The sequence below is a fragment of the Crotalus tigris genome, unplaced genomic scaffold (genome assembly GCF_016545835.1).
Source record: "Crotalus tigris isolate CLP2741 ecotype Arizona unplaced genomic scaffold, ASM1654583v1 scf7180000018350.1424685, whole genome shotgun sequence".
Taxonomy (NCBI): Eukaryota; Metazoa; Chordata; class Lepidosauria; order Squamata; family Viperidae; genus Crotalus; species Crotalus tigris.
In genome coordinates this window covers 743670-771481 of record NW_024096959.1, presented here as the reverse complement: position 1 = coordinate 771481, position 27812 = coordinate 743670, and the positions used below count along the sequence as shown (strand labels likewise).

Sequence of the window (27812 nt, the reverse complement as noted above, 5' to 3'; positions counted from 1 at the left end):
GTAAGCTGTTCCAGTGGTGACTGGTTGATTGTCCTGACTGTCAGGAAGTTTCTCCTTAGTTCCAGGTTGCTTCACGCTTTGATCAGTTTCCAACCATTGTTTCTCGTCCTTCCCTCTGGTGCTTTGGTGAACAACCTGGCCCCCTCTGCCTTGTGGCAGCCCCTCAGATACTGGAACACTGCTATCACGTCTCCCCTATTTCTTCTTTTCTTTAGACCACTAGCCAAACCCAAGTCCCTTAGCTGTTCTTCGTATGTTTTAGTCTCCAGGCCTTTGATCATCTTAGTTGCTCTTCTCTGAATTTTTTCCAAACTCTCAACATCTTTTTTGTGATAAGATGACCAAAATTGGCTGCAGTATTCCAGGTGTGGTCTTACTAGGTTTTTATAAAGCGGTAATAATACTTCACATGATCTTGATTCTATGCCTCTGTTTATGCAACCCAGAATTGTATTAGCTTTTTTGGTTGCTGCTGCACACTGCTGACTCACAGTCAAGTGATCATCTACTAGGACTCCAAAGTCCCTCTCACAGTTACTGTTTTTAAGCCAGGTCTCGCCCAATCTGTATTTATATCTTTGGTTTTTCCTGCCTAAATATAAGACTTTGCTTTTCTCCACACTGAAATTCATTTTGTTGGATAGGACTCATTGTTCAAGTTTGTCAAGATCTTTTTGGATCCCGAGTTTGTCTTCTGGGGTGTTGGCTACTCCTGTCAGTTTGGTGTCGTCTGCAAACTTCAGAGTTTCCATTTCACTTTCAGTTACGAATCCAGATTAAAAGAATCCTAGATATAGTAATCCATTTCATTTACTGTCTTCTGAAACTGAACCTCCTTAATCTTTTGTACAATTTTTTCTCAAAAGGGAAAACTGTATGAGGGCAATAGCTACCTAAATTGAATCAAGAGATAGTTTCTTTCAAGGCTGGTGGCAATCATGTCCTCTTTTAACTTATCATGGAGAAAGTTTTCTTATTATAAAACCATCTATTATTAGAATCCTTACCATCTTTCTATTAGATCAAATGAATTTCTTATAGGATGTTATTTTGCCAATAATTAATTTGTTCAGTAATTGAAGTTATTTGGACAGATCATACAGTTATAGACTTTCTAAAAACAAAGAAAATAGTAAAATAAGTTTCAGGCAAAAATTTAAGAGACATTTTTTTAACAATATGGTAATTTGATAACCAATGCAAACAAATAAGGTTAAGGCTCTTACTGGAGTTATTTTAACAAAAAAAAAATAGATATTATCTTAAATGCTATTGTGGATTTCTTGACTGCAGTAGCAGGTTAGATTGTTAAGTCATAACAACCTTCCAGGTTCTTTTTAATTGGCAATCTTTAATATTACTTCCCGTTTCAGATATATTTAGTGTAACATTTGAAGTAAATTTTTGTTATGACTATATATGAGAGTTCCAAATATGGAGGCAGACCCATATTTTGGTTTGTTGTTGTCTAGAATGGGTCCGGCAAAAATGCAAGCTTTAGTTTAAATCTAGACTTCCAGCAGCAGCAGTCTTTTTCCCATGGTAGCCTGTGGATGGATAGACAGATGAAAATAGGCATGCTCCATTCATTTTAGTTATCGTTCTATCTTCTGCCCTTTAAATACAATGCTCATATGCAATATCCAATAGCCCATCACTACAGATGAGGAAATTTGGCCATCCCTATATATGGATTCTTCATTCCTGGGAATGAACCTGTGGAAGGAGAATATATATCTTATACAGTCCTTCTCATCACTCTGTAACAGTCATGATCTCTATAATTTAGGGATCTAAGGATACAACAGATTAAATTATATTCAAAATACTTTCATACCAATTCTAATTATTTTAAAATATGATTTCATGATTTTTAGCCAGGTTTTTTTTAGGTGCTATAAAGAAAAAGTTAACACATGAAATAAATAAAATATTTACATCTTCAAGTTTTTCTACAATGAAATCAATAGTACATAAACAATTCCATTGTGAAGATTCCAGATTCAAGTTATGCATGATTTGCAATAAATGTCTTCTGAAAAAAAGTTTATCCTGAGGCAGGCAAGGTGAATACCACTAATTCCTGAAATACATATAGATATAGAAATTAGGCAGCCATTACTCATCTTTCAGCTGATGCAACTCATCCTCCCTTAAAGTGATACATCCCACAGAAGTACACAGTTTAGTTTCTTGAGCTTCCACCTAGTTAGCTGCGTCAGCTAGCTTGAATAATTTTGAAATTGTTTTAATTTTTAAAAATCCTCTAGCTTCATCCTTATTTAGAAGATTGCCTCTAGGCTCTTCATGGGTCACATAGCATTCTTAGAAGTTAAAACTATTGGGTGGCAGTAGTTCTGTATTTAAAATTATATGTATATGCAGGAGAAATAAAGGTAAATTTGGGGGATAGAGAACATTCTAGGAATGGGAGAAAGGAACCTCACGACTTTGCTTCCCGGCAAGTGTACTCTATGACTGGTCATGTAATCTATGGCAACTAGTTTATCAGAGCACTTCTACTATGTTCACCAACCCAATGTATTCCTACCTTAGAGGTTTCAGGCAAACCACAGACATGAATAATTGGTTAACTTAATGAAAAGATTGGCATATAAATTAGTTCAGTACTCATTTTGCAGCCCCAGTGCATCTGACAACAAAACCATACATTTTCATAACGAGTCATATTTTATGAGATGGGCAGCTATATAAATACTGTATAAATGAATGAATAAGATTTTCCTGTTTTCTTTTAAAAGTTAGGGGCACAATAGATATCTAATACAGAAACTCAAAGCACCCATTTTGCTGCTTTAAATCCCACTCAAACCCCAATCTCCTTCCACACAACACCAGCAATTTTACTCTATGTATTCAGTCTAATACTATTATCCATCTCTTGGTCATATTTTCTAAGAAGCATTTTGGAACTGTGGGGCCCAAATTGGGCATGCCTTATATATGTGCTTTTTCTATAAGCTTTTTAGTGTATAGTTTTCTGTGTCTCTTTACAATGAACAGTGTATAGCACATCCTTTCGTCCTTGTTTCAACCCTTCCCCTACAAATGATGTCATGTATTTATTTAATTCTACATTATAACAGAATTCTGGAATGGTAATATTCAAAAGAATGTTCATAATCATTTAGCAGTAAAGCAGGTGATTTGCATGTCAAGAATGGCAATTCTAATGACCAAGAACATATCTCCCAGTATATTTGGCCTGACTAATATATATTAGTAGTCACTGCAGGATGCACATGTGGATAGTAACTCATCCTCCAAACCTGGGCAATGCCACCACTGAATCATTTGCATGAGGGAGAGACAGAATTTGAAGTAGCCTTTTCTTGTGACTGAGATGTCATTTTGCAGGAATGTGGTCCTTGGGCATAGCTACTTGACTATGACTTACCTAAAATAAGAAGGACTTATGTAACAAAACATATCTGCATGGCAATGCTCCGAAAGACATCCTGGAAAGGTAATAAAATATTTGGTAGAGTAAAATAACAAATTATGGCTTGGAAACAAAAACTTTTTAATACTATATTCTTGATTTCTTTTTTCTTAGTAGAATAACCTTTAATTCAAAGCTGTTGTAGCATGATTTTGAAAAATTCAGAATTTGTTTTGAAGAATTAATATTTTCAGCACTTCTATTTTCTAAAGTTTGGGTTTATTGAAGCAGACCAGGAAAGACTACTTTGGCAGAGGAAATCTGTTCTTGGCTTTTCTGACTATCCTTCTCTTGCTATTTTTTTTTTAATAAATGAAAGGTCTCTCTAACTTTGGATGGGTTTTATGGATAAAAATGCTATTCTTTATCACCGTTGTCTGATTCATCCAGTGTTTGTTTAGCCTCATGTTCAAAAGAATAGAATACATAAAATAAAATGTGTAAAGAATAGAATACACCTGCTACTTAAGAACATTGTAGTAGAGACAGAAGATAATATAATTTAAGACAGAATTCCAAAATGAACAACTGATAGCTTGCCAAAATAAAATATGTCTTGTTTTTTAATCTATGGCTTGAAATGTTCCATATTTAATTAGAATCATTTTCTGTTTTACAGTTGCAGTTAAAGAAAAAATAATTTTATATTGTCTACAGAGGTTGTCTTAATTATATAACAAATATGTGTCAAGTGGTTAAAATTAGGCCAACATTCAATTAGCATTAAAATATATTACATGACAGTGAGTCCACTGGGAGAGTTGTATATAATTTTGCTCAGCTGCAATTATGAGGCTCAAACATTCTTAATATTGTGCCTCAGATATGTAGTTATCTTAGATACTCTAATCCAGCGGTTCTCAACCTATGGGTCGCAACCCCATTTGGGGTCGATCGACCATTTCTCGGGGCTCGCCAAACAAGGCGATCCGCCATTTTTCCCCCTCAGGGGGCGCGGCCACGCATGCGCGCCGTGCATAGGCGCGCCGCCGCACATGCGCGGCACGTTTGTGTGGCGGGGGTCGCCGTCACACAAACGTTGAGAACCACTGTCTAATCTAAATACAGAAAATAGAATTATGATTTATGATTCAACATGAACATCAGGTTAATTACGGTATACTGTATATCAGGCCACTGTTTTTATTTAATCTAGTTTCTCTTTTATAATCTCTTTTATAATTAAATTCTGAGAATAACTGGAAAATGCCAATTTAATTGGTGGCTAAAAATGGAGGTTTTCAGTGCACCCTGTATTATCTATCATTTGTTAAACTTTCACCCCACCTTTCTTCCAAGAACTCAAGGTGGAATACAAAAATTCCTTCACAGTCATTTCTAAGGAATGGTCATCCTATGAGGTTGATCAAGTTGTGGATAGAACCTGAGTTTCCTACAGCAAATAAATGTTGCTGTTTCTCTATCATTGTAATTATCTATACCTATCTATATCTATATGCCTATGCCTATATCTATGTCTATCTGTTTGTCTATCATTCTTACATACTCCTATTTAATTTTATTTCACCTGACACAACAGCAGTTATCATATGGTATTTGGACCACAGAATTGGCCTGCAATTATGGGGTCTCCTCAAATATCACTAAAAGAAAAAAAAGTCTCCTTGTTAATTCTCTGCCAATATTGCCTAAAATCATAAAAGGCTACAGCCCTTTAATAGGTTTTCACCAATAGACTAAACATCAAAGGGACTACTTCATAGATGCTATTACTTCAAGAATACAGTTTGAAACATTTTTGCCAAGTTATATCATTGAAATTTAGTATTCAGTGTGGCCTGTATTTCTATTGATATATTTGTTAAATTACATTTTTTTGTGATTGAAATAACTGGAATTCAATCCCTGAAACTGTACAGGAAAATATTGCAGTTGACTGAGATATTCATATGCCAGGTAACAATTTTATGGCCATGTAAGTGAAATAAAATTAGATAAATAAGTTCAAGGCACAGGTGCAAAACATATAAATTGGATGCAAAGTTTATGCATTCATTTTCTCCACTTATTTTCAAAATATGTTCCTAGTTCAGGATTATAATGAGCTATGATGTTGCAGTACATAATTACATTTAAAAACACATTTGAAATAGATAGATAGATAGATAGATAGATAGATAGATAGATAGATAGTTGTTTTCTGAGGTTTTCGCGGGTATTTGTATGTAGGTCTTTGGTTGTTCGGGTTTTCTCCCGCGTAAAATTGGAAGTCGAAACGTCGCCAAGACACTTCCAATTTTACGCGGGAGAAAACCCGAACAACCAAAGACCTACATAGATAGATAGATAGATAGATAGATAGATAGATAGATAGATAGATAGATAGATAGATAGATAGATAGATAGATAGATAGATAGGCAGGCAGGCAGGCAGGCAGGCAGGCAGGCAGGCAGGCAGGCAGGCAGATCTTCACTGCATATGAGAGTTACTAAGATATATATAATCACACCACCTGCTGGTAGTAATACAATATTGTATTTGCTTCATTATACAAAGAAATGGACACTTTTGCCAGCCTGGCTGCTTTTGTACATATAGCTTTCAAATCTGGTATAAATCATCAATAGCAACTGGTTCAAGTTCGCAGGACACACATGAGCTCACATAACCTCACATAACCTTTGATTAAAGAGCTGTATGAAGGAGGAATAAGGTGGTACATTCTGTGGCCATATTGAATAAACAGGAATTTCGGATGTTGCACAGGGTACACTACATTCTACAATATAATAGGGGGGGGGGTTCTGCATTGATTTTGTGTTCTTTGAAAACCTAATCCTCTAAGAAAATTAACTAGGAAAATTAATTAGGAATGTAATAATGCTCCTTAGCTAAATTCTATTGTTTTTCCTGCTTTTAAAACTTCTATCTCTTCAACAAGTCTTTTCATTTTATATAAGCTAAAACTTAGTGAATGGAAAAGTGGTGTGGCAGGGGAAGCTTTCTGCTCAGGATGTTCAATGTGTCCCTGTGCTGAGAGAAGTTGAGATCAATGGGAACTTGCTCCAGGAATTTCTTTCAAGCATTTTCATTGGGCTGCAGAATCAAGAAGAGAGAAGAAATAAGAGGAAAGAGAAAATAAAAATATGGAAGACCATTGACTGGGATGAAGACTTTGCTAGGTTCCGAATTGCAATGTCCAGACTGCTAGCCTTTTACACAAATTCTAAAACAAGCTATGGGCTGCAATAAAATATAGACAGCTGTTTTGAACAGTTTTCCCTCAGTGTTTGTTTAATGGCAAGATTTTTTTCTTTTGAGGAAAAGCAAACAATATTTCAGAATTCAAAGACAGCTATCAGAATTAATAATAAAACAGGACTGCAAAGGTGGGCTTTATGCATAATACCACATAATAATGTGATTCTTTCATTTTGACTTAACTGTACTCTAAGGTTTAAGAAATTGTGTGAATTCCAGCAAAGACTATCAAGAAATTTCCTATTGGGTGCAATTTGATCTGCCTCATCCTTTACTTATGGTAAGTTGAATAAATCAGGGTTTGCAGAATTTGCACAACATACTAAACCATATTTATGATGAAAGTAATAAGGTTCAAGTATCATATTATGTAAAAACAACAATTCACTCATCTTCCCAAATTTAGTGAAATGAATTATAAAGTTATATAGAAAATTCATTTTGAGATATTGGGTGAAAACTGTCACCATGGGCGTTCATAGGAGTTCAGGGAGGCAAATGACATGATTGTGATTGCAATTGCAATTAGTGTTTGTAATTACACTACAATATCATTTGCTTGATGATGTCACAATGTGCATATCATTGTTTTGAGAACAGTATGGCTTGTTATGGATGTTTATGCATATGTGTATCCACTAATACTATTTTACAGTAGGATTCTTAAAATTATCCCTTTTGAGAATTCAGATTTGAGTTAAACTAGTTATTGGGCAAAATAGTTAAGAGTCCTCCTTCCAAAGAAAGAGGAAGAGGCTGATCTTTAACCCCAAGTAGGCACTAGCTTCTTAGCTGGATGAGGAAGGGCCTCCAGGTGCCTGAATCAAGTCTTGTCATGTAGAGACTGTACTTTTATTAGGGATTCTCCAGAAAGAACAAACAAATGATCCTGATTGGTCCTCCTCTCCCCCTTTTTTGGTTGAAAACAGTTCCTGCCTTCTAAGTATAATTGTTTTTACTGTTGAGATGAAGATTAGTGGAAGCAGGTTAAGGCTGCAGCCTGACTTGATGATAACTTTAGATACTAAAACTGTCTCTCCTTCCATGTAAACAAAGCAAAAATGTCCTGGAGTCGAGCTCGGCTTCTCGGGTCAACGTATCCACGTAACGAAAACTCTGGACAACCGCCAGATGGGAGAAATTAGCGTGGCAAAATTGTAACGCTCCGGCTTCCAGCGGTCTCCGGATACAGGCAGTCTCGCGTGGCATCTCTGTTTTTGCCAAGTGCTTATTCCAACCAAACGACAACAGCTCAACTCTCCGTCCAGCAACACACCAGAAGCGGTTGCTTTATCCCGGCCTTTTCCCAGCTTCCTAGCCTGGCCTACCGCAGATTCCAACTAGGGCGACGCTGCTTAACTCGTCACGCCTTCCGAGGCAGCTCCGGGTTTCCTTCCATCCCTAATAAAAGTACAGTCTCTACCTGACAAGACTCGCCAAACGCCCGCCCGGCCGCCGGACAAAGCCACGGCGCCTTCGCGAGAGGGCGGCGACAGGTCTATCCGCCCCGCCCTCCTTCCTCGGTAGGCCCCTCCCCCGGTGGCGCGCATGCTCCGTGGCCGGGAGCGCTACTGCTTCTGTGCGAGGAAAGAAGGGCAAAGTCCGACCCTGGCATGAAAGTTCGCCGCGCGAGCCGGAGATAACCCAGCGGCGTCCAGTGTCGCCCCGCCTGGCCCAAACCTCGCCCGGCGCCATGGTGCTGGATAGCTTGGCCCGCATCATCAAAGTGCAGCTGCCTGCTTACCTCAAGCGCCTACCGCTGCCGGAGAGCGTCGGCGGCTTCCTGAGACTCACAGGTTAGGGGGCAGCGCAGGGCTGTTTGGGAAAGGGAAAAGGAGGGCTGTTTGTGTGTGTTTGAGTGAAAGCTGTGGCTACGGCGTCATTTTCTGGCGCCCGAGGCACCGAGAAGCAAGAAACGCCACTTTGGACAAGCCTGACGTATCATGGAATATCCCCATTTCTTGCAAACCCAGCGTTTGCTCTCCGCTTCGCTTAAGAATGGACGCTTGCATAAAGTCAGCTCGGAAATAAACTCCGATGGATTCAATGGAAGGAAGTCGGGCAGCCTCCTCCGCTGCATTCTGTGGATTGACTACAGTGCCCAGTTTTCCGCCACGTGACGCTCCTTCCAGAGGGGCACACAGCAATCAATCAGAATAGAGTTGGGAGAGTTTCATGGTCTTCTAGTCCCCCTGCAAAGCACGAGACCCTGTACCATTCCAAAGTGACCATCCAGTCTCTTCTTAAAAGTCTCCAGTGGTGAAGGGCCCATAACTTTTGAAGGCAAGCTGTTCCACTGCTTAATTGTACTCAGTTAGGATGTTTCTCATTTACAGGTTGCTTCTCTCCTTGATTAGTTTCCATCAGTTATTTCTTGTCCAACCCTCTGGTTCTTTGGAAAATAAGTTGACCCTCTCCACTTTGTGGCAACCTCTCAAATACTGGAATACTGCTATCATGTCCCCCCTAGTCCTTCTTTTCTCTAGACTAGCCAAACCCAAACTCTGCAACCATTCTTCGTATGTTTTAGTCTCCAGACCTTTAATTATCTTAGTTGCTCTTCTTTGCTAAGTCTCAACATTTTTTTGGAATGTGGTGATCAAAACTGGATGCCGTATTCCAGGTGTGGTCTTACTAGGGCTTTATAAATGGTATTAATACTTCACATGATGTTGATTCTGTGCCTGTGTTTATACAACCAAAGATTGTATTAGCTTTTTTGGCTGCTGCTGCACACTGCTGGGTCATATTTAAGTGATTGTCCTCTCACAGTTACTGTTTTTTTGAGCTACGTTTCGCCTAATCTGTACTTGGACATTTGCTTTTCTCCACATTAAATTTCATTTTGCTAGATAGGGCCCATTGTTCAAGTCTGTCAAGATCTTTTTGAATCCTGAGTTTGTTTTCTGGGGTGTTGGCTATTCCTACCAACTTAGCGTCATCTGCAACTTCGATGAGTCCTCCTTCTATTCCCTCATCTAAATCATTTGACTGATTTGAGATTTTACAGTTTTAAGTGTATATCTAAATTGTTTTGATGTTTTATTCAAGCCACTCAGGAAATTGTATGCAGTTGGATAGAAATATATATATAAGTAGTGATGATTGATAACATTACATAATATATTTTTCAAGGATGTATTTTAGTAAATTTATATGGCCATCCATCTTCCATGTACTCTGGGTAGCATGCAACCATTAAATAAAAATATATAAAAATTAATACAAGCCTCCAGTAGAGAGAATAGATTAAGCACAATGCCGGAACCACCTTAAGATATCCCAGGTCCCTTAAGACCCCCCCCCCCAAAGTCAGGTCTTGACAAACCTATGGAACATTAGCAGTGATGGAACTAACCTCCCTCTGGAAGGAGGATAATGTTCCACAAGCAGGGCATCAGGGCAGAGAAGGCCAGCCAAGCCAAGCAAACAATGCATGCTCTTTCTGCCAGCTCTAATGGGGGGACAGACAGTTGCAATTGTGGACGGGTGGTCCTGCAGGCAACCCAGTCCCATGCCATGAAGTATAGCAATATTCTTCAGTGGAGATAAATTATTTTTTTTTCTATATTAAATCCTCTTTTATCTCTACAGTGGTATGGTTAAATGAATCAGCTACTATGCCTTTATGAACTTTTTCCGTGCATATTTCTGTCCTATTTTTTAATTTCTCATATTTCTAAATCATTCATCACTGAAAAGAGTGATAAATGATGATAAAAGAGTATTTGTAGCTCAGAGTTGAACTGTGGGGTCCTTGGTGCTCTCTGAGGTTGGTAGTTTTCTTGCAGGCACTTCACTACCAAACTAGGTAACATCATCACTGCACTTCAATCTACCTCAATCATAGCATGAATGGAATAGTCATGTTGGAGACAAGACATCAATATAAACTTTGGGACAGTAATTGGGGAGGAAAGGTATGTGAACTTATTCTTCAGAAAGTAAGCCAAACACTTGTTCTTTTTCTAATGTTAATAGAAGAAGGATCACTTCTCTTTCATGCCTGAGCATGATCAATTTTCCTGATTCCGCATGAGACATGGATACTTTGATGTAAATGTATCTGCCAAATGGCTTGTTAATCTTGTTTTCCCTCTCTCTTAAAACTACTGGTTAGATGTATACAACATGCCAAAGTAAGTCTACCAAAGATCTAATAGCTACATATACAAAACATAAGGTTGAATACTTTTAACCTTGTTAATTTGTAAAAAGGTAATTTGTTTTATTGTGTGAATTCAGTTGACTTGATTGTGCAAACTCAAAAAATAAGTTAATTGTCAGCAGATTAAGTTTGATTTTGAAAGTCTACCCAGAGATAGTTTTCTAAACAAATATGGTATATCTTGTTTCCAGCTATGAACTGTTCCTAGGCTGAGCTGCCTAATTAATTCAGAGGTTTGGAGAGATAAGTAAGCTTCATCTCAAATGAGTGCATTGGCTCTCTAGACCTTACATAGCTACAAGATTAAAAACCAGTTAGAAGTGAAAAGCACAGCTGAAAGGCCAGTATAGGGTAGAGCAGGGGTCCCCAACCCCCGGTCCATGGACCAGTACCAGGCCACGGCATGTCAGTAACCGATCCGGACAAACAAGGAAAGCCCCATCCACAGGATGCAGGCAGCACACAAAACCAAACCCCCTCTGGTCTGAGGAAAAAAATCTCTATGTAACCAGTCCCTGGTGCCCAAAAGATTGGGGACCTCTAGGGTAGAGAATAAAATGCTTTAACAGAAAAGGAATCTTGTTCAGCCTGCCTTTCTTGATTGAATGCAGAGCAGCTTTGGAAATTTTATCTATCAGTTTGTGACGAACAAAAGACTTTCCTGTAGCAATTTCACATGGAAGGTCACCTTCAAGTCCATAATTTTATTGCCTCATTTGCCTCTTCCTGTTCCATTCATGTGTGCTCTTGCATCAGGCTAGATATCTGTTGTTAGCACAGTTACAGTAGATAGAGAAGCCCATCTGTGCCTGACATGCTGCTCCCAGAATATGGTATTTTCTTACGTTAGCCGAGCAAATTGGTCATGAGGTAAAAGGATGCTTCCATGGAAGGATGTTTCTAAAAAGTATTGTGCAGTTATTTTGCATAACAGATTTTTGGGTAACAATAGAAAAATTTCAAGACACAGTAAGAAGAATACCACATATAAAAGATTTTCTTGTAAAACTCTAATATACTCAGCTCCAGGAGTGCCACAAGAAGATCTACACCAGTGGTTCTCAACCTGTGGGTCGGGACCCCATTTGGAGTCGAACAACCATTTCACGAGGGCCGCCAAACAAGGCTGTCCGCCATTTCCCCCCCCTTTTCTTTGGCCACACCCCTGGCACCCGGTGCTGTATAAGTGGTTGGGGGTCACCACAATATGGGGAACTGTATTATGGAGTCGCAGCATTAGAAAGATTGAGAACCACTGATCTACACATTCTAGAGGCAGATGGATCAGTGTTTCTGCTCTCTTTACTTTGTATATTCATATTAGATGTAGTTTCATAAAATTGGCTTTTTCTTCTGTTTTCAAAGACCTTCATCTACGTTTTCCTTCAAGCTGTGTATTCTACCCGAATTTGGATTTGTTTTTTTAAATCAAGTTTTATTAGTTTTTCAATTTTTACAATCAAAGTACTTAGGAAACAACGTGGTGATGGGGTAATCAATTATCCAAAAACAAGGTCATATATATATAGTTCAGGTTAATTTCTTAAAAGTTCCCTCTCTGTTTCCCTCAATTAATATGCCATATTCCAATTAATAGATTTCTAAATATAGTTCAATCAATCAATACAATTATCAAGATTTTACTAATACAAATACAAATCCTGTTTTTACGCTTTGCTAAATTCCAATTACCATATTTCAATTTAGCCTTGAGTAATCATGTTGTTTATCCTTCGGGTATCCCTCATTTCCCTCATTTTGTAACATAATAATTATGATATCTAAAATAATTATATTGTTCCAAAAATTACATTCTTACTTTTCCCAACTATGTTCTATTTCTTATCCTAATAACTCCATTTACTAATACCATGTCTTCCATTATCACAATCTTTTTCCTTGTTCTCATTCCATTACAGAGTGATTATCATATCTAAAATAAACATATTATTCCAAAAAATATTTTACTCTATTTCACTTATATATTATATTTCTTATCCTAATAACTCCTCATTTAAAACCTTTTCCATATTACAATTTCGAACTATAATCTAACCAATAGTTTTCATCTCAATTATAAATCTTAGTCCCAGGTATTGAATCAGTCAATATCTTTTAAAAGCCTTTTTTACCTATTAAGTAGAATTTTAAATCCCTTAAATATGACTCTAGCTTTCTTTTTGTGCCAAGTGGGTTTCCATAACAGACCCTGTGTCATCAAATAGGTTTCCCTTCATTCCTACACTTATCATTTGAATCAAGGGAGAAGGTCCAATTATCAATTTTTCAAAGGGACTAGTTCCTTTGTAATTATTCAGTTGTTGCCCTGACAATTCAAATCTCAATATTTGGTTAAACATGTTTGTCATCAATTCAGTCTGATCGTCTTCCTCTTCTCCTTCTTCCACTGTCATCTGAGTAGCATAATCGGTTATGTCCAGTGTTGTAGTTGCTAATTGATTGTTGAAGTTGTCACAGTTCTCAATATGTCGTGTTTGCACATCAATTGCTTTTGAAGTTACATATGCTTTAGTTAAAGTCACTCTTGGATCATCAAGGTTCTCAATAGGTTGTACATAGTATTGTGTAAAGTCCTCTTTGACATTGGTTTGTTCCTCTTCTATTGTTTTTTGGCTTATAGAATGGTCAGTTGGAGTCTGGAAGTCAGTTTTGGGGCAACATCTTTGGCTTTCGTTCTGGAATTCATTTGCTCAGTAGCTTCAAGAATTTTTTTCCAGTATGAGTTTATAATTAAGATGTGGATAAGGGTCCTCCATCTCATTAGATTGTAATAGTGTTGTGTAAAGTCCTCTTTAATGTTAATCTGTTCCTCCTCTGCTATTCCTTGGCCTGTAAATTGTTCAGTTAAAGTTTGGGGTTCAATTTGTAGTTCTGGAATAACCTCTTTAGCTTTGATTCTAAAACTTATTTGCTCAGTAGCTTCAAGGATTTTTTCCAGTATAAGATTATAGTTAAGTTGTGGGTAAAATTCCTCCATGTCTGTGGTGGTTAAAAATAATCTTTTAGCCTTTTACTGGAGGCTATGTTTAATAACAGTCAGCCAATGTCCACCTCCACAGTTTCTAGCAGTTAGTTTCACCACCCAGCTGTTTTCAATTCTTTATCTTTTTCCTTTTATGATAATTTGAAGGCCAGCCCCAACCAAAATCAAAGAGAGAAAAAAAAATTCAATTGCAGTGCCAGATTTCGCCATAAGATGTCCCCAGTAGGCTATGGAAACTTTTTCCGGATGCCAATAAAGTTTTATCCAGTTAAAAAAAGAAAGAAAACAGTATTTTTCAGTTTAATAAGTACTTAGAATAATAAAGTTCTGTAATAGGGATTTTTTTTCGGGATCCCAGAGTATCCAACAGTAAAAATAGTCATTAGAATTAATTATTCTTTTCTTTTGTTTCCAAAGCTTATCTGCCGCTCTATCAAAACAGGGCAATAATTCCAGAAGCTGTTCACAGGAAAGTACTTAAGGAAAGGAGAGGAAAGAAAAGGTCTCACCCGAATCTTCCATGGTGATTCTTTGTGCTTAGATGTTCTTCTGACTTTCAGCTGGTACATGTTAATGGCCGATATTTTCTTCGTCAGCCCTAAGGAACTGCCTTGGACCGCAGAAGGCGCTGCCGCCCCTCTGCGATCAATGAGAGTCCTCCTCAACGGTGGTCGCCCCTCCAGGGTGACTTTTGACCCTATCCACTGTCTACCGGCAAAGGGAAACCGGACAGCGAAGTGATGACGCTCATCGCATGTCCGTAGGCGCCGCGATCCGGAACCGGAAGTTGGATTTATTGTTTTGATGAAAACATAATAAATATTAATAAATAAACATACAGAATCAAAAAATGTGGTTTGTTTAGCCATTTGTTTGTGGTATATTTATTTATCGCGTGTTTATTATTTTTATAAAGAAGTGGCTGTTGAGTTTACAACCACTGCTAATTCAGAATTAAATCAAATTAAGGCATAGTTTGTTGTGTGAACCTGGTCCCTAAGATTTGTAAGCCATGTTTTATGGCATTTGCACATGCAAACTAAGTGTGATGTATTCAACGATTAACATAATGTGAATTCAATTTTTTTTAGTATGTTTAAGGTCATGAAATTGGATTCATACAACATCCTGCATAAAACTAATGAACAATTTGATGAATTAACACAATGGCCTGGCTAACCCAATATGGTGATAAGACTTCCCACAATAAGCTGTACCTGAAACTAGTCAAAAACCTAATCCAAGGTGCTGTATGACGTAATTGAGTAAAATACACAACAGAAATTATTTTATTTTCTTATTGAACATTTACAAAAAATATTTAGTGACCCTGGCACATATATTACAGACATAATTAGTAACTCATCCTACCCAATCTGGTTTTATAAAAGTTCACCAAGTACTTGATAATGATTAATCTCCATTGAGAGCCAGTTTGGTCTATTGGTTAGTAGGCTAAAAACCAGGAGTTCTAATCCCACTTTAGGCATGAAAACTGACTGACTGACTTTGAACCTGTCACTGTCTCTCAGTCCATACCACCTATTAGAGTTGTTGGGTGGAAAAAACAGGATGAGGAAGGAGAATTAGATATGTTTACCACCTTGAATTGTTTATAAAAATAATAAAAGTGGGATTACTTTTTTTAAAAAAAATATTCTGATTATTCATTTGGAAAAAATCAAAACCAGAATTTGTGGCTTTGTTGGATATGGACAAGATTTTTGAATTGTCACCTAAATAACAATTTCATTTCATTCCTTTTTATTAACTGGATCAATATGGGGTGTTCTGTGCCCCTTGCTGGGCAAATGGAATTATCTTTTCTTTTGTCTGTCAGAAATCTTGTAGAGATCAGCAATAATATCAATTTTTCTTCTTATTTTTCATTTAATAATGGAACCATAACCTTTTATTAAGCAAATACAGATTTCAAGTATGAGCTGAACACAAACTGTTATATGTGCATTGTAATTATTTTCTATATACCAACATTGATATTTTGTAGCAGTTTTGTAATTTATCAAGTAATTAAAGTCTTATATACCTTTAACGTGGTCTAATATTTCTGTGCAAACTAGGACTTTAGTTTTTGCATTTTTATCTCTCTCAGCAACCCCTAGAATTTCTTAATTTAAATTTTCCTATAATATCATTTTTCAATTTTCTTGACTTCAGCTTTGTTGTTGGGCTTGTAGTTTCACATTAATTTCTCTACAAGAGAAGGAGGCTTTGGGATGAGTCTGGAAAATCACTCTCTGATGGAGAAAGACCACTTGCTCCTCCAGAAGAGTGAAGCAGCAGATCAGACTGCCAAGATACTGGAGAAAATCAGTTCGATGTTTGCAGTAAACCTGGAGGCTCCTCTATTTTCAGAAAACTATGCTGCTCAGTATGTCCTCCAGCTAGCTCAGCTGTCAAAGGAGCGTAGAGAACTCAACCAAGCCCTCGCTCTCAAGGAGGTCCCCACTCGGAAACTGGCTCAGACTGACCATCCGTCACAGGAGGAAGACATTTTGAAATCAGCCTGTTCAAGTTGGATAAAAGCACCCAGGAGGAAAACCTGGGCCCAGAATGGATTCCGTATCTTCAAGAGAGTACCTTCAGGCTGAGAACACTCAGTCAGATTTCTCAAGTGATTATTCCATGGCGTTTCTCCAAAATTGCACGTTCAGGCTGGATAAAAGCACCCAGGTGACCCAAAAAGACACTTTCTTTGAGCCTTCTGCATCAAACAGAAAAGAAAGGTCTCTGAACGACGAATGGAGCCGGGTGCTTTGGAAGCTTCCCAGAACAGCGCCTCATCTCATTCCTGCTGCTTGCACCCACAATGCTGCTGCACACAACGAAGTAACGTCAAATAAGTTTCTTGTACTAATTCTTATTCTTCATAATAAAAGTGTTACTTAAATTGGTGGTATCATTCTGCAATTTGTATCTGTTCTCTGCAGAGGATATGTGACTGCCTGGCAGAGGGAAATATCTGTCCCCATTCAAGATGCTGTATTAGCAAGACAGTTTGCACACCACAAAATGGTGGGACTGAAAGTGTGCTTTCTGGCTCAAAACTGACAAGATTAATCTGTTTCACACATTTTTTTCTTCTTAACCATTCCCCACCCTTTGGAAAGCTAGTCCTGGCACTGGGATAATTAACAAGAAGGGAATTAATGTTTGTATATAAAATAGGTTGCTGCAAAATATTTTTCTACAATATGCTTGTGGCATGTGCTTAGTTTCAGAATGGCTCCAGTTATTGCCTTTCCTGGGTGTCCTTGCTCTGCTCGGATATCTTGCTATTCGTCCATTCCTTTCCAAGAAGAAACAGCAGAAGGACAGCTTGATTAATCTCAAGATCCAGAAGGAGAATCCCAAAGTAGTAAATGAAATCAACATTGAGGATCTATGTCACACTAAGGCAGTGTACTGCAGATGCTGGCGCTCTAAAACAGTGAGTTATTTTATTGAATTTGCTATACTTAAAGGTTGTTCTTATCTCTTATCATAGAGTGGCTCACTTCTTTTAAAAATCATGATTGTACACTTCAGGATAAAATGTTCCTGCAGACTGTTTATCACTAGTGAGGAATTCATACTTTTTTTTTTTAACTTTTTCCGGAACTAGTTTTGATTGCATACTAGTAAATACCTCCATTTTAAAATATATTCTGTAGCTGGAAAAACATTTTTGTCCATAGTCCTTTAGGATCATTGGGAAAGGTGATGCCTGAGAGCTTTATACATGCTTTTGTGGACCAGCACGGTCCTGGTACTTTGCCAAGCTACCAGGCCATATATGTTCACTATGATTTATAACTCAAATGATTTAAACTCTTTGCAACTTTCATTTAGCTTCTGAACCGCAAGGGTGAATTTGCTGGAGAAGAATAATAGCTATGATATAGATGTGATTTGTCTATTTTATTTAACTAGCTAAGGATGGCACGCCATTCCATGATTAGGACAAGTGTTATAAATCATGACATGTTATCTGATCATAAACCATAGTTGAATTTGGATAAAGAGCCAAATAATATTATGATCTTGTTACTTATGATTTGATGTGTCCAAATTGGCAATTAATTATTTTAGCAGGTAGATTACATTAAGCAGAATTCTCTACATATGCATATAACATTTAATATAATTTATTGCTAGAACAGGAGTTATAATCAAGAAGATGAAGATAAAAGCAAAGAACAGCCAGTACCAATTGAATTCTCAAAATAATCTAATGTAATTTATTAATGTAGATATTTTAAACCAAGCCTATTATGATTTCTAAACTACACTTTATACCTTAACACGTGAAAGCCAAGCCAATTGTTGAGGTTAAATGAAATTTTGGACAGAATATTTTTGTAGCTGTTCATTTCTAAACAGTGCTCACTCCTATTTAAGCCATTGTTTTAAAGAATACATATCAGATGCTCAACTTGTTCAACAGTTCTTAGTATTGGTGATGAATAAATATAGTCCATAATTTAAAGCACCAAGAGTGACATTTAGATTTCACTCTTTAGTTTAGTTAACATTTTGGATAGCCGTTGTCCTTGGTGCTCTTCTGACATTATCCAAGCTAGCCTACCAATCACATCTGTGTATGTATTGTGCTTAATAATGCATTTAAGGGTAATTTGTCCCTTAATCTTAATTAATCCTAAAACCACTAACATTCCAGTCTTCTGCTTTTTGTTTCTTGTTTTTGTTTCAGTTCCCTGTCTGTGATGGCTCTCACAACAAACACAATGAATCAACAGGAGATAATGTGGGCCCTTTAATACTCAGGAAAAAAGAAGTCTAGCAAATTTCTGAATATGCTGCGACTGAAGGGAAGTCGTGTATATGTATATGTAGGGCTTTCAGTCTTATAATAATCACAGGGTTATACTTTAATATATTTTTAGACTATCTTAAATTTATACTTTGTGCTAGATGTTAGATAATTTGTTGTATAGTTTTATATAACAAAAATATACTATATGTATTCTTTGTAATCATAGAATTATTTTTCCCAGAACTGCAGTGTTTGTAATAAAAATTAGAGAGATACTTCTAGTCTAACTACAGGTATATCTGCATTACAGATATAAAGCCAGCCGTACTGCCAGATTGCTACAAAACTGTATTTTTTAATATAAAAATAAAAAAAATCTTGGTCCATTTTGAATACATAGCGGAAAAAAGAGTCATGAGTGTTAACAAGATTGATACCATATAGTACACATTTTTTACAGAGTCTAGTTGTTCTGCTCCGAATACCACGAAGTCTCCTCCCAGAAGTTAACAAAGAAAACTGGTCATGGAGAAGAGGTGTAGCATCCCTGACAATACTACAGACTCTAGTCAAGCAGCGCTTATATGCCATGTCATGGATAGAAGTGAACTTCCAATAATCTTTTCTGCTGTCCTCACTACGCTCTGCACAGCCTTCCTATCGAAACAGTAATACAGCTAGTCTTCGACTTATGACCACAATTGAGCCCAAAATTTCTGTTGCTAAGACAGACATTTGTTAAGAGTATTGCCCCACTTTACGACTTTTCTTGCTACAATGGTTAAGTGAATCATTGCTTGTTAAGTTACTAACCAGGTTGTTAAGTGAATCTGACTTCCCCATTGACTTTGCATGTCAGAAGGTCTCAAAAGTTGATCACATGACCCTGGGACACAGCAATTGTTATAAATCTGAATCAATTGCCAAGTGCCATTTTGATCACACGACCACGGAGATGGTGCAATGGTTGCAAATGTGAAAAACTATAAATCACTTTTTTCAGTGCTGTTGTAACTTTGAATGGTCACTAAATGAACTGTTTTAAGTTGAGGACTACCTGTCCTTCCAAACCAAAACAGTAATACAATATGGGAGGATGCTTTCAATCATCCCTCTACAGAAAGTAGTAAGGATAGAGGAAAGAAGAGAAAGCTATTGTCAGGTTGTACAGGCCACATTTTTCTAGCTTTTTATCTTTATAATCTGGTACTGTATCTAAGGCAACAGAACTAACTGCAGCCTGTAGATAGGTTGTTTGTTTTTTAAAGTCACTGATTTCATATATCACACTAAATCATGGTTTCTCTAGCCATAATTGACTGAATAAAGCACAATGGCCAGGATTCAAATATCACATTATGCCATAAAGAAGAACAACAATATTTGAATCCACCTACTGTGCTAACAAAAACCTAAACAAATTAAATCAGCAATTAGTAAAGCAGATTTCTCCGATGCACCTTAAGTTTATGGGAGAACCTTTCTCCCCCCTCCCTTCTATCTGCAGCCAGCCACTTCCCTCAAAGTTCTCCTATATGGGGACACATCCCGAAATCATGTTTGCTCAGTTTAGACTATTCTCAATCTTATTGCTTGTAATTTTTCCTCTATATTGTTCTAGCACAGCCTTTCACAATTGGAGTATCCCTTTGTGCGTGCTTTGACTTCCATAATCCTCATAGCAGCATTGCCATTTCTGAGAATTTTAGGAATTAAACTCCACACATCATGTCATCCACATTGGAAAATATTGTTTCAGAGTATTCTCTACGCATCAACAGTATTTGGAAACATGCAACATGGCATCATTTTAGATGTCTAACACCCCAAATAAATTCAGTATTCTGATGCTTCAACACAAATATCTTATAGATGTTATGTTTGAGATCTGTATAGTTACTCCTGAGATGTACTGTATAAAATAAAAATACCTATAATGGATAAATTAGGTGATAAATTAATTTCCTTGAAATTAAATTTTTAAATGCATTTATTGTCAATTTCTTTTTCTAAGCAGTACTGTGGGTTAAATGTATTGAAGCATTTGTATTTAAATATATTTTGATTGATACATTAGAAGAAATAACTGTTGTCACAGGTGGTCTAAACCTGTAGCAAACAGTATGTGAAGTTTCCCAAGAATGACTATGCCACATCAAAAAGGCCTCCTTGATATTAGCCTGCCTTACCTGACTCAGGTGCAGGTTTTGGGTTGGTTGTACAATTTGGACAGTTGCTTTCAGGACATGCTAGTGCAATAAATAATTTTTCCTTCCAATGAAAGTCGGCAACAAAAAGCCACAATTCGAACTGCTAAAACCAAAAACATAGTTGCCAAACATAGTCCTATAATAAAGAAACACTTAATTGTTCCATCTGACCTAGGATAATATTTGTAAGAGCAAATGCTAGGGAATGACAATTTTCATTGGTAAAATATAGCTAAGTATTTTCCAGTGCATTTCTGAAGCCAATTAGCCATGGCTGTATTTGTGTATTACTTAACTCATTATCAAAAAAATCTTTTTTTAAATGAGGTATTTTATTTATAACCATGACCTCCAATTGATCAGAGCAAATGTATAGAACCTTGTTGTGATGTACAGATCTCTTCTACAAACAAGGTCTCTTGCTTTCACAGTAGTGCAAAACTAAAACTTATATACTACTACTAATTTTTGGCTTTCCAGGTATTTTATCATACCTATCTTGGAAAACTATTTCATATACCCAAAACTACATGAACAATAATATTTATATATTTATACATCTTGGGATCCTTAGTTGTCAGTTAAAATATTTATAATGTAATATATATGATTATATTACATATAATAAAAACTGATTATTCATCTGAATGCATAGCGTGCATCAACAGGGTTTTTAGTTGAATGACTGGTAACTTTTTTTAAAAAAAATTCTAAGTTTGCTGCATGGAGAAATATAACTGCCAATTTATATACTGCTATAAACCATAGTGTGATTTTAAATCTGGGTTCATGGCCCACTATGTTCTATAAATGCCACCAATTCTAGCGAAGATTCTGGTTCTTCTCATAAGGAAGCCAGTATATTTCAGAATGCTAGATGCAAACTTACCAAGAGTTTCAAACCCAAGTGAAGTAATGGAGATTTCGGTTCCAGTTAAACCAAAGACTAGAAATTGATGGAGCTGCCATAGAAGAGGCACTTTTTTATTAAGTGTTATAAAAGGCAGAAAAATCTTAACTGCTGTATCTATACTACATTAACCTGATTAATATTTTTGAAAAATTGCTCAAGTCTTAATGTATTTCAATATACCTTGACTTTTATAAGAGGTAAATGGTTCTGAAAAGTATCTATACATGGCTTCTATCAGGACTTACAATAATAATGCCATTATTTTATTTATGATATATGATGTTAAGGATGTACATACATGTATTACATATATAATGATGTCAATAATGCATACATATATTTGGTCAATGAGTAAAATACAATGACTGAATGTCCGACATACATCTACACTCATAAATGTATGTGTCTGTTTGTGTATACAGTATAATGAGCGTGTGAATATATATATGTGCATGTGTGAATGAAAACCATCAGAAGGTTAGGAGATAAAATGTTTTAGAAAAAGGAAAGGGACTGAATAAAAAAAGTGAAATAGTTATGTGATAGGACTATGTAAATTTATTTATTTGGGATATGAATACACATACACTGTGTGAACAAATGTGAATAGGTGGCATAAAATCAACAAACAATAATAAACCTGTATAGCTAAAAACAGCATATGAAACTAATAAATTATCAGGCATGCAAATTTGCATTACAACTCTCCATGTGCAATTCCAATTTGCTTGACCTCAGTGACTGGAAAAAAACCCAGGTTTTAGTACCTTTTTGAAGGCCAGCTTGATAGAGCCAACCACATATTTGGGCCCCCAATAATAGCTTGTGGAGGAGTGGGCATTACATGGTTTGGTGACTTCTAGATGGTCTTTGAGGGAAGCCCCATGTGGACTTGGTCATAATAATCCATCTGGGATATGAATAAGGCATGAGCCTCCCAGTTCAGGAATTGGCACAATCAGTGCACAAGGCAAAGCTGTATGAAGGCCAACCTGGATATAGATGCTACCTGCTCTTCAAGCAGCAGTTAGGATAACCCATTAATTGTATGCTGTATACTCCCAAGAGACAAAGATAAACACTCTTCAGTCCTGGGATCAGATAGGCCAAATTTATAGATACTTAGTCTTGGTTGACTTAAAGCTTATTCATTCCCCATTCAGAAACTAATATTCTTCATATACCAGAATATTCTTCATATATCAGAACAGAACTCAAAAGCATTATGTGGGCAGAGAGATAGAACTGGATATCAATAGCATACTGATATTACACAACATATGGAAGGAAGTCTTCCCCCAGCTCTTGGGCAGATCCAGAAGATATCAGACAAGATATCAGACAAGAAAGAGACAATCCAATCCAAGGCCATTTTTGCTACAATTAAAGGCTCAGTTGCACCGGGCATCCAAACTTCAAGGCCAAATCCCAAATTACTTTTGAACCCTAGCAGTTCTGAAGTTGGGAATAGTCTTGATAAATACCAGGGTTAACAAAGAGTAATCCATTAATAATAAGGGACTGATGACAATGTCTCCCTATTCCAGATCATGTCCCACTTGTTAAGTCAAAAAATCAAGATTCTCATGTGCTCCCTCCCTACCCTGTAAATGAGACTCTCAATAAATTGGAGCACGTGGAAATTAGTACCTTTTCTTCAAAGCAATCACAGGCCAAATGCATGAGTCTTTCAGTGATTTCATCTACAGAGGATGCTTTCTCAGCAAGAGCACTATCTGTCAAAAGAAAGACTGCAGTGAAAAAGAACTGTTCACATAAAGGATATATTATACATTTTAAAGTATTATGACTCATGAACGCATATATGGATCTGAAGTTCTTTGTTCTTATACAAGACAAATGATGAAATGATTCTCAAATTGTTGTAAACACATCAAGAGACACAATGAAAAAAGAATTAGTTTTATATCGTATTAGTTGTGAAAGATCATAAATTGGCTCCAATCTTGGCATGACTCTTCACTTATATTGACACCACTGGATGCATCCCTGAGGATTGAGGCCTGGCAATTATAGTTCCAAACTATAAAAAGGGAAAGCGATGACTGCAAACTGCCTTGCTCAATGTAATCAGCAAACTCTCCACTAAACTTCTTCACAATAAACTTAAGAACTGGCTGCAAAGGTTCCTCTCAAAACAAGTTACAGCTCAAAAGAGATAAAACAGGATTGTGTTTGGGCCCCTCCTGCTTTTCAACTTCTACATCAATGGCATAGTGAGATGTTTAAACGAACCCAATTTCCACCCCCGAAAACTAGGGGATTGCAGTATTGCCCTGCTTGCTGCTTTATGCAAATGATACTATACTTCTCCACAGAGCACCAATAGGCCTCAAAAGAGCTCTGAGATCTTTGGTCCAATATTTCAATAATGACAATCTGGAAATAAATTATCAGAAAACTAAGATTATGGATTTTGCCAAAAGGCAAATGCCCCATTTATGGAGCATTAATGGCCATAAAATAGGACAGGTCACTAGCTTTAAATATTTACAGTTGTAGTAGTCATGCATATCATTGTCTCAAGGAAAGCCCACTGCAAATAAGCTGCTGCTACCTGATAAAGGTCTCCTAATGACACCCTCAAATTCTTCTGATCCAAGGAAGGATATTACATTCCAGCCACTCTCAAGCTTTTTCAGGCTAAGCCTCTAGACCAGTTCCTCAACAGGACTTTGATTGCCCCCACCCAGCTTCATGTTTTACCTCTGTGGAAAGAGTACAATCTAAATTCATTATGGCAGCTCTCCGATACCATGCTATGTCACAAACACACATCTATGACTGGAGACAGAAGTTGAGTCCAGAGTGTGTCTACCTTCTATAAACCTTTGGCTAAAGCTCAACTTTTTTTCTCAAGGCTTCCATTGATCCTTCATGGATTAAGGCTGTGGAATTTAGTCTCTTCAAGCCAAGTTCTCCCTCTACAATTCTTAAGATAGAATATGATCAGGTGAAACAACCCCTAAGGTAAAGGTTAAAGGATATAGAGAGGCAAGCATTTGAGGGAAAGCTCCAATCTTCCTGTCACCAGTACACAATCAATACATTTATACTGTTGCCAGCTACCTTACCCAGCTAGAAACACCTGGCCATCAGAAAGCTTTCTTCTCCTCCCCCTCCTCCTCTCCCCTTCTTCCCCCCCCCCCAGTACTGGACTGTAAATTTAAGTTCCATTTACTGAAAGCCTTTGCCTTTTTAATTTTGGGGAGGCAGAAACAAGGCCTCTAGAATCTCCTTCTACATTGCTCTCATTATGGAAACATCTGAAGTAGATTCATATTTTTTTCTGATCAGTAGATATCATGGTTGTCCAGATTCAGCCAATGCACAGATGCTGCTCATAGAAGTACTGCTTGTTACAACACATGCACCTAAGTTTTGCACAGCACCATAGATCTGTTGAATTTTGATACATTACTGTGCAATGTATCCCCGCAGCTATAAATCACTGAAATTTTAATACTATCTTGCTGCCGCCCAACTATCAGCTTTCTGCAAGAACTGCAGCACCTCCAGGCAGATTCCTGGACTTACATAGGTGTGGGATCAGGGTAGAACTGCCGCTGGCCCATCAGCTGTTCTAAAAGCAATCTACAGTAGTAACACCAATCCTCAAAACAAAAGTGAACAAGCACAAGACAAAAAGAATCTTTCTGCAAACCATCTCAAAATACATGCAAACAAACAGTATTATAGAATGCAAATGAACTACAGTAATAAATCTGCTTTCTATAGATGCTGGACACTATTTCTGCAAGCAATTGCAAGGGAAACACAAACAGAAACAATAATGAAAAAATATTATAGTACTTATATAGAAGGTTGCAAAATGATTACAATTAAGCACAGCAGTTTATGAAGTACTTATAAATAAGCATAGTGCTATAATGAAAAAGAAAATGTTAAAATACTTACAAAGGCAACTATAGTGCTCCATCCTAAAGACAACAGAAAAGACTGAAATTAATATTTACATTAAAAAAGGAATTTGTGTCCAGTGGAGAAGCTCTCAGTGTGCATGGAAAGCAACAGAATATAATCTTCATAATAAGATCAATAAGAGGGGGCAGAAGGATAAATACTACAATCATACTACATAGGTAAATATATGTAGAGTAGACAGTAGTGCAAGAATTGGATGTTCAGGGCACTAAGAGAAAAAAGAACCGATGCTGCCTCTAGTTGTTTGTCCTATAGCGACATCTCCAGGGAAGGAGTCTAAACAGTTTGTGTCCAGGATGTCAGGGCTTTGTAGTTACCTTCTCAGCCCTGCTTCTGACCCGTGCAATATCCAGATCCTCAATGAAAGGCAGGCTGGTTGCAATTTTTCTTTCTGCAGTCTTAATTATCCGTTGAGTTTCTACCTGTCCTGTTTGGCTGCTTTATCTCTTTAACAAAAAAGGTTACGGCTTCAGGGGCCAGGCCGGCCAGCAGCCGGGAATCCAACCTCCCGTCCGCCCGTAACACTCCTACCGGGCCCAGCTGAGCCGCCGAGCGCCGCTGCCCAACGCCCAGGGCAAAGGCAGGCGGCAGTCTTCCCTCCCGGCTTCTTCCTCCGCACGGCGCTTTGGCCAAGCCGGCACGCCGAGGCTGGTCCGGGGGCCCAGCTCACCTTGTTGATGCGTGTCAGCGCCATCCTTCCTTCTCGCGGGGAGAGCGTCGCGATGAGGGTGGTGGTGGTAATGGGTGGCCGCCGCGGCCGGTGGGGAGGGAAGCATTCGAACTGCGCCTCCTTCGCCTCCGCCTCGTGTGCGCCGCCGCTGCCGCACTCCCTCCCTGCGGGTGGGGGATGGAGTCGCTCGCCCGCCCGCACCGAACACCAGTCGACGGATGCCTCCAGACGAGTCTCTCCGGCAAAAGGGCAGCGACGGAGAGGAAGGGGGGGGTAGAGAATGAGAGGGCGATGGCGGAGGAGGCACGTCTACGACGCGCGCCCGCGTGATGTCCCGCCCCTAAGTGCCTTCCGATTGGTGGAAGCCAGCAACACTCAACTGCCGCTATAGGAAAGGAGACCGCGCGCTCATTCGGTGGAGTGAAATGAGCTAGCTAGATTTGCGCGCGCGCATTTTGTCATTACTATATTTACTAAACCTGGTCATTTGCTTGATGATGTCACAATGTGCATATCATTGTTTTGAGAACAGTATGGCTTGTTATGGATGTTTATGCATATGTGTATCCACTAATACTATTTTACAGTAGGATTCTTAGAATTATCCCTTTTGAGAATTCAGATTTGAGTTAAAGTCGTTATTGGGAAAAATAGTTAAAAGGAAGGAAGAGGCTGATCTTTCACCCCAAGTAGGCACTAGCTTCTTAGCTGGATGAGGAAGGGCCTCCAGGCACGTGAATCAAGTCTTGTTAGGTAGAGACTGTACTTATATTAGGGACTCTTCAGAAAGAACAAGCAAATGATCCTGATTGGTCCTCCTCTCCCCCTTTTTTGGTTGAAAACAGTTCCTGCCTTCTAAGTATAATTGTTTTTACTGTTGAGATGAAGATTAGTGGAAGCAGGTTAAGGCTGCAGCCTGACTTGATAACTTTTGATACTAAAACTGTCTCTCCTTCCATGTAAACAAAGCAAAAATGTCCTGGAGCCGAGTTCGGCTTCTCGGGTCAACGTATCCACGTAACGAAAACTCTGGACAACCGCCAGATGGGAGAAATTAGCGTGGCAAAATTGTAACGCTCCGGCTTCCAGCGGTCTCCGGATACAGGCAGCCTCGCGTGGCATCTCTGTTTTTGCCAAGTGCTTATTCCAACCAAACGACAACAGCTCAACTCTCCGTCCAGCAACACACCAGAAGCGGTTGCTTTATCCCGGCCTTTTCCCAGCTTCCTAGCCTGGCCTACTTTCCTTCGCAGATTCCAACTAGGGCGACGCTGCTTAACTCGTCACGCCTTCCGAGGCAGCTCCGGGTTTCGTCCCTCTCGGGCCACCGGCTCGTCAAACGCCCGCCCGGCCGCCGGAGAAAGCCGCGGCGCCTTCGCGAGAGGGCGGCAACACATCTATCCGCCCCGCCCTCCTTC

At 38.2% G+C, this 27812-nt stretch overlaps 1 protein-coding gene and 2 long non-coding RNA genes across 3 annotated transcripts; 1 reads left to right on the top strand and 2 right to left on the bottom strand.

The window, feature by feature from the left end:
* Positions 1 to 1155: 1155 nt before the first annotated feature.
* LOC120311334 lies at positions 1156 to 8968 on the bottom strand. The gene is made up of 3 exons (XR_005557589.1): positions 8431 to 8968; positions 3419 to 3479; positions 1156 to 1716 (listed from the first exon to the last, which is right to left on the bottom strand). It is a non-coding gene; the product is annotated as an uncharacterized LOC120311334 (long non-coding RNA).
* LOC120311332 (CDGSH iron-sulfur domain-containing protein 2-like) lies at positions 8235 to 19028 on the top strand. The gene is made up of 3 exons (XM_039350700.1): positions 8235 to 8482; positions 17095 to 17309; positions 18573 to 19028. The coding sequence occupies exons 1-3, from the start codon at positions 8380 to 8382 to the stop codon at positions 18660 to 18662; spliced, it is 408 nt and encodes a 135-aa protein (XP_039206634.1). The 5' UTR covers positions 8235 to 8379; the 3' UTR covers positions 18663 to 19028.
* Positions 19029 to 19900: 872 nt separating this feature from the next.
* Positions 19901 to 27728, bottom strand: LOC120311333. The gene is made up of 3 exons (XR_005557588.1): positions 26395 to 27728; positions 25698 to 25720; positions 19901 to 23494 (listed from the first exon to the last, which is right to left on the bottom strand). It is a non-coding gene; the product is annotated as an uncharacterized LOC120311333 (long non-coding RNA).
* Between the last annotated feature and the right edge of the window lie 84 nt (positions 27729 to 27812).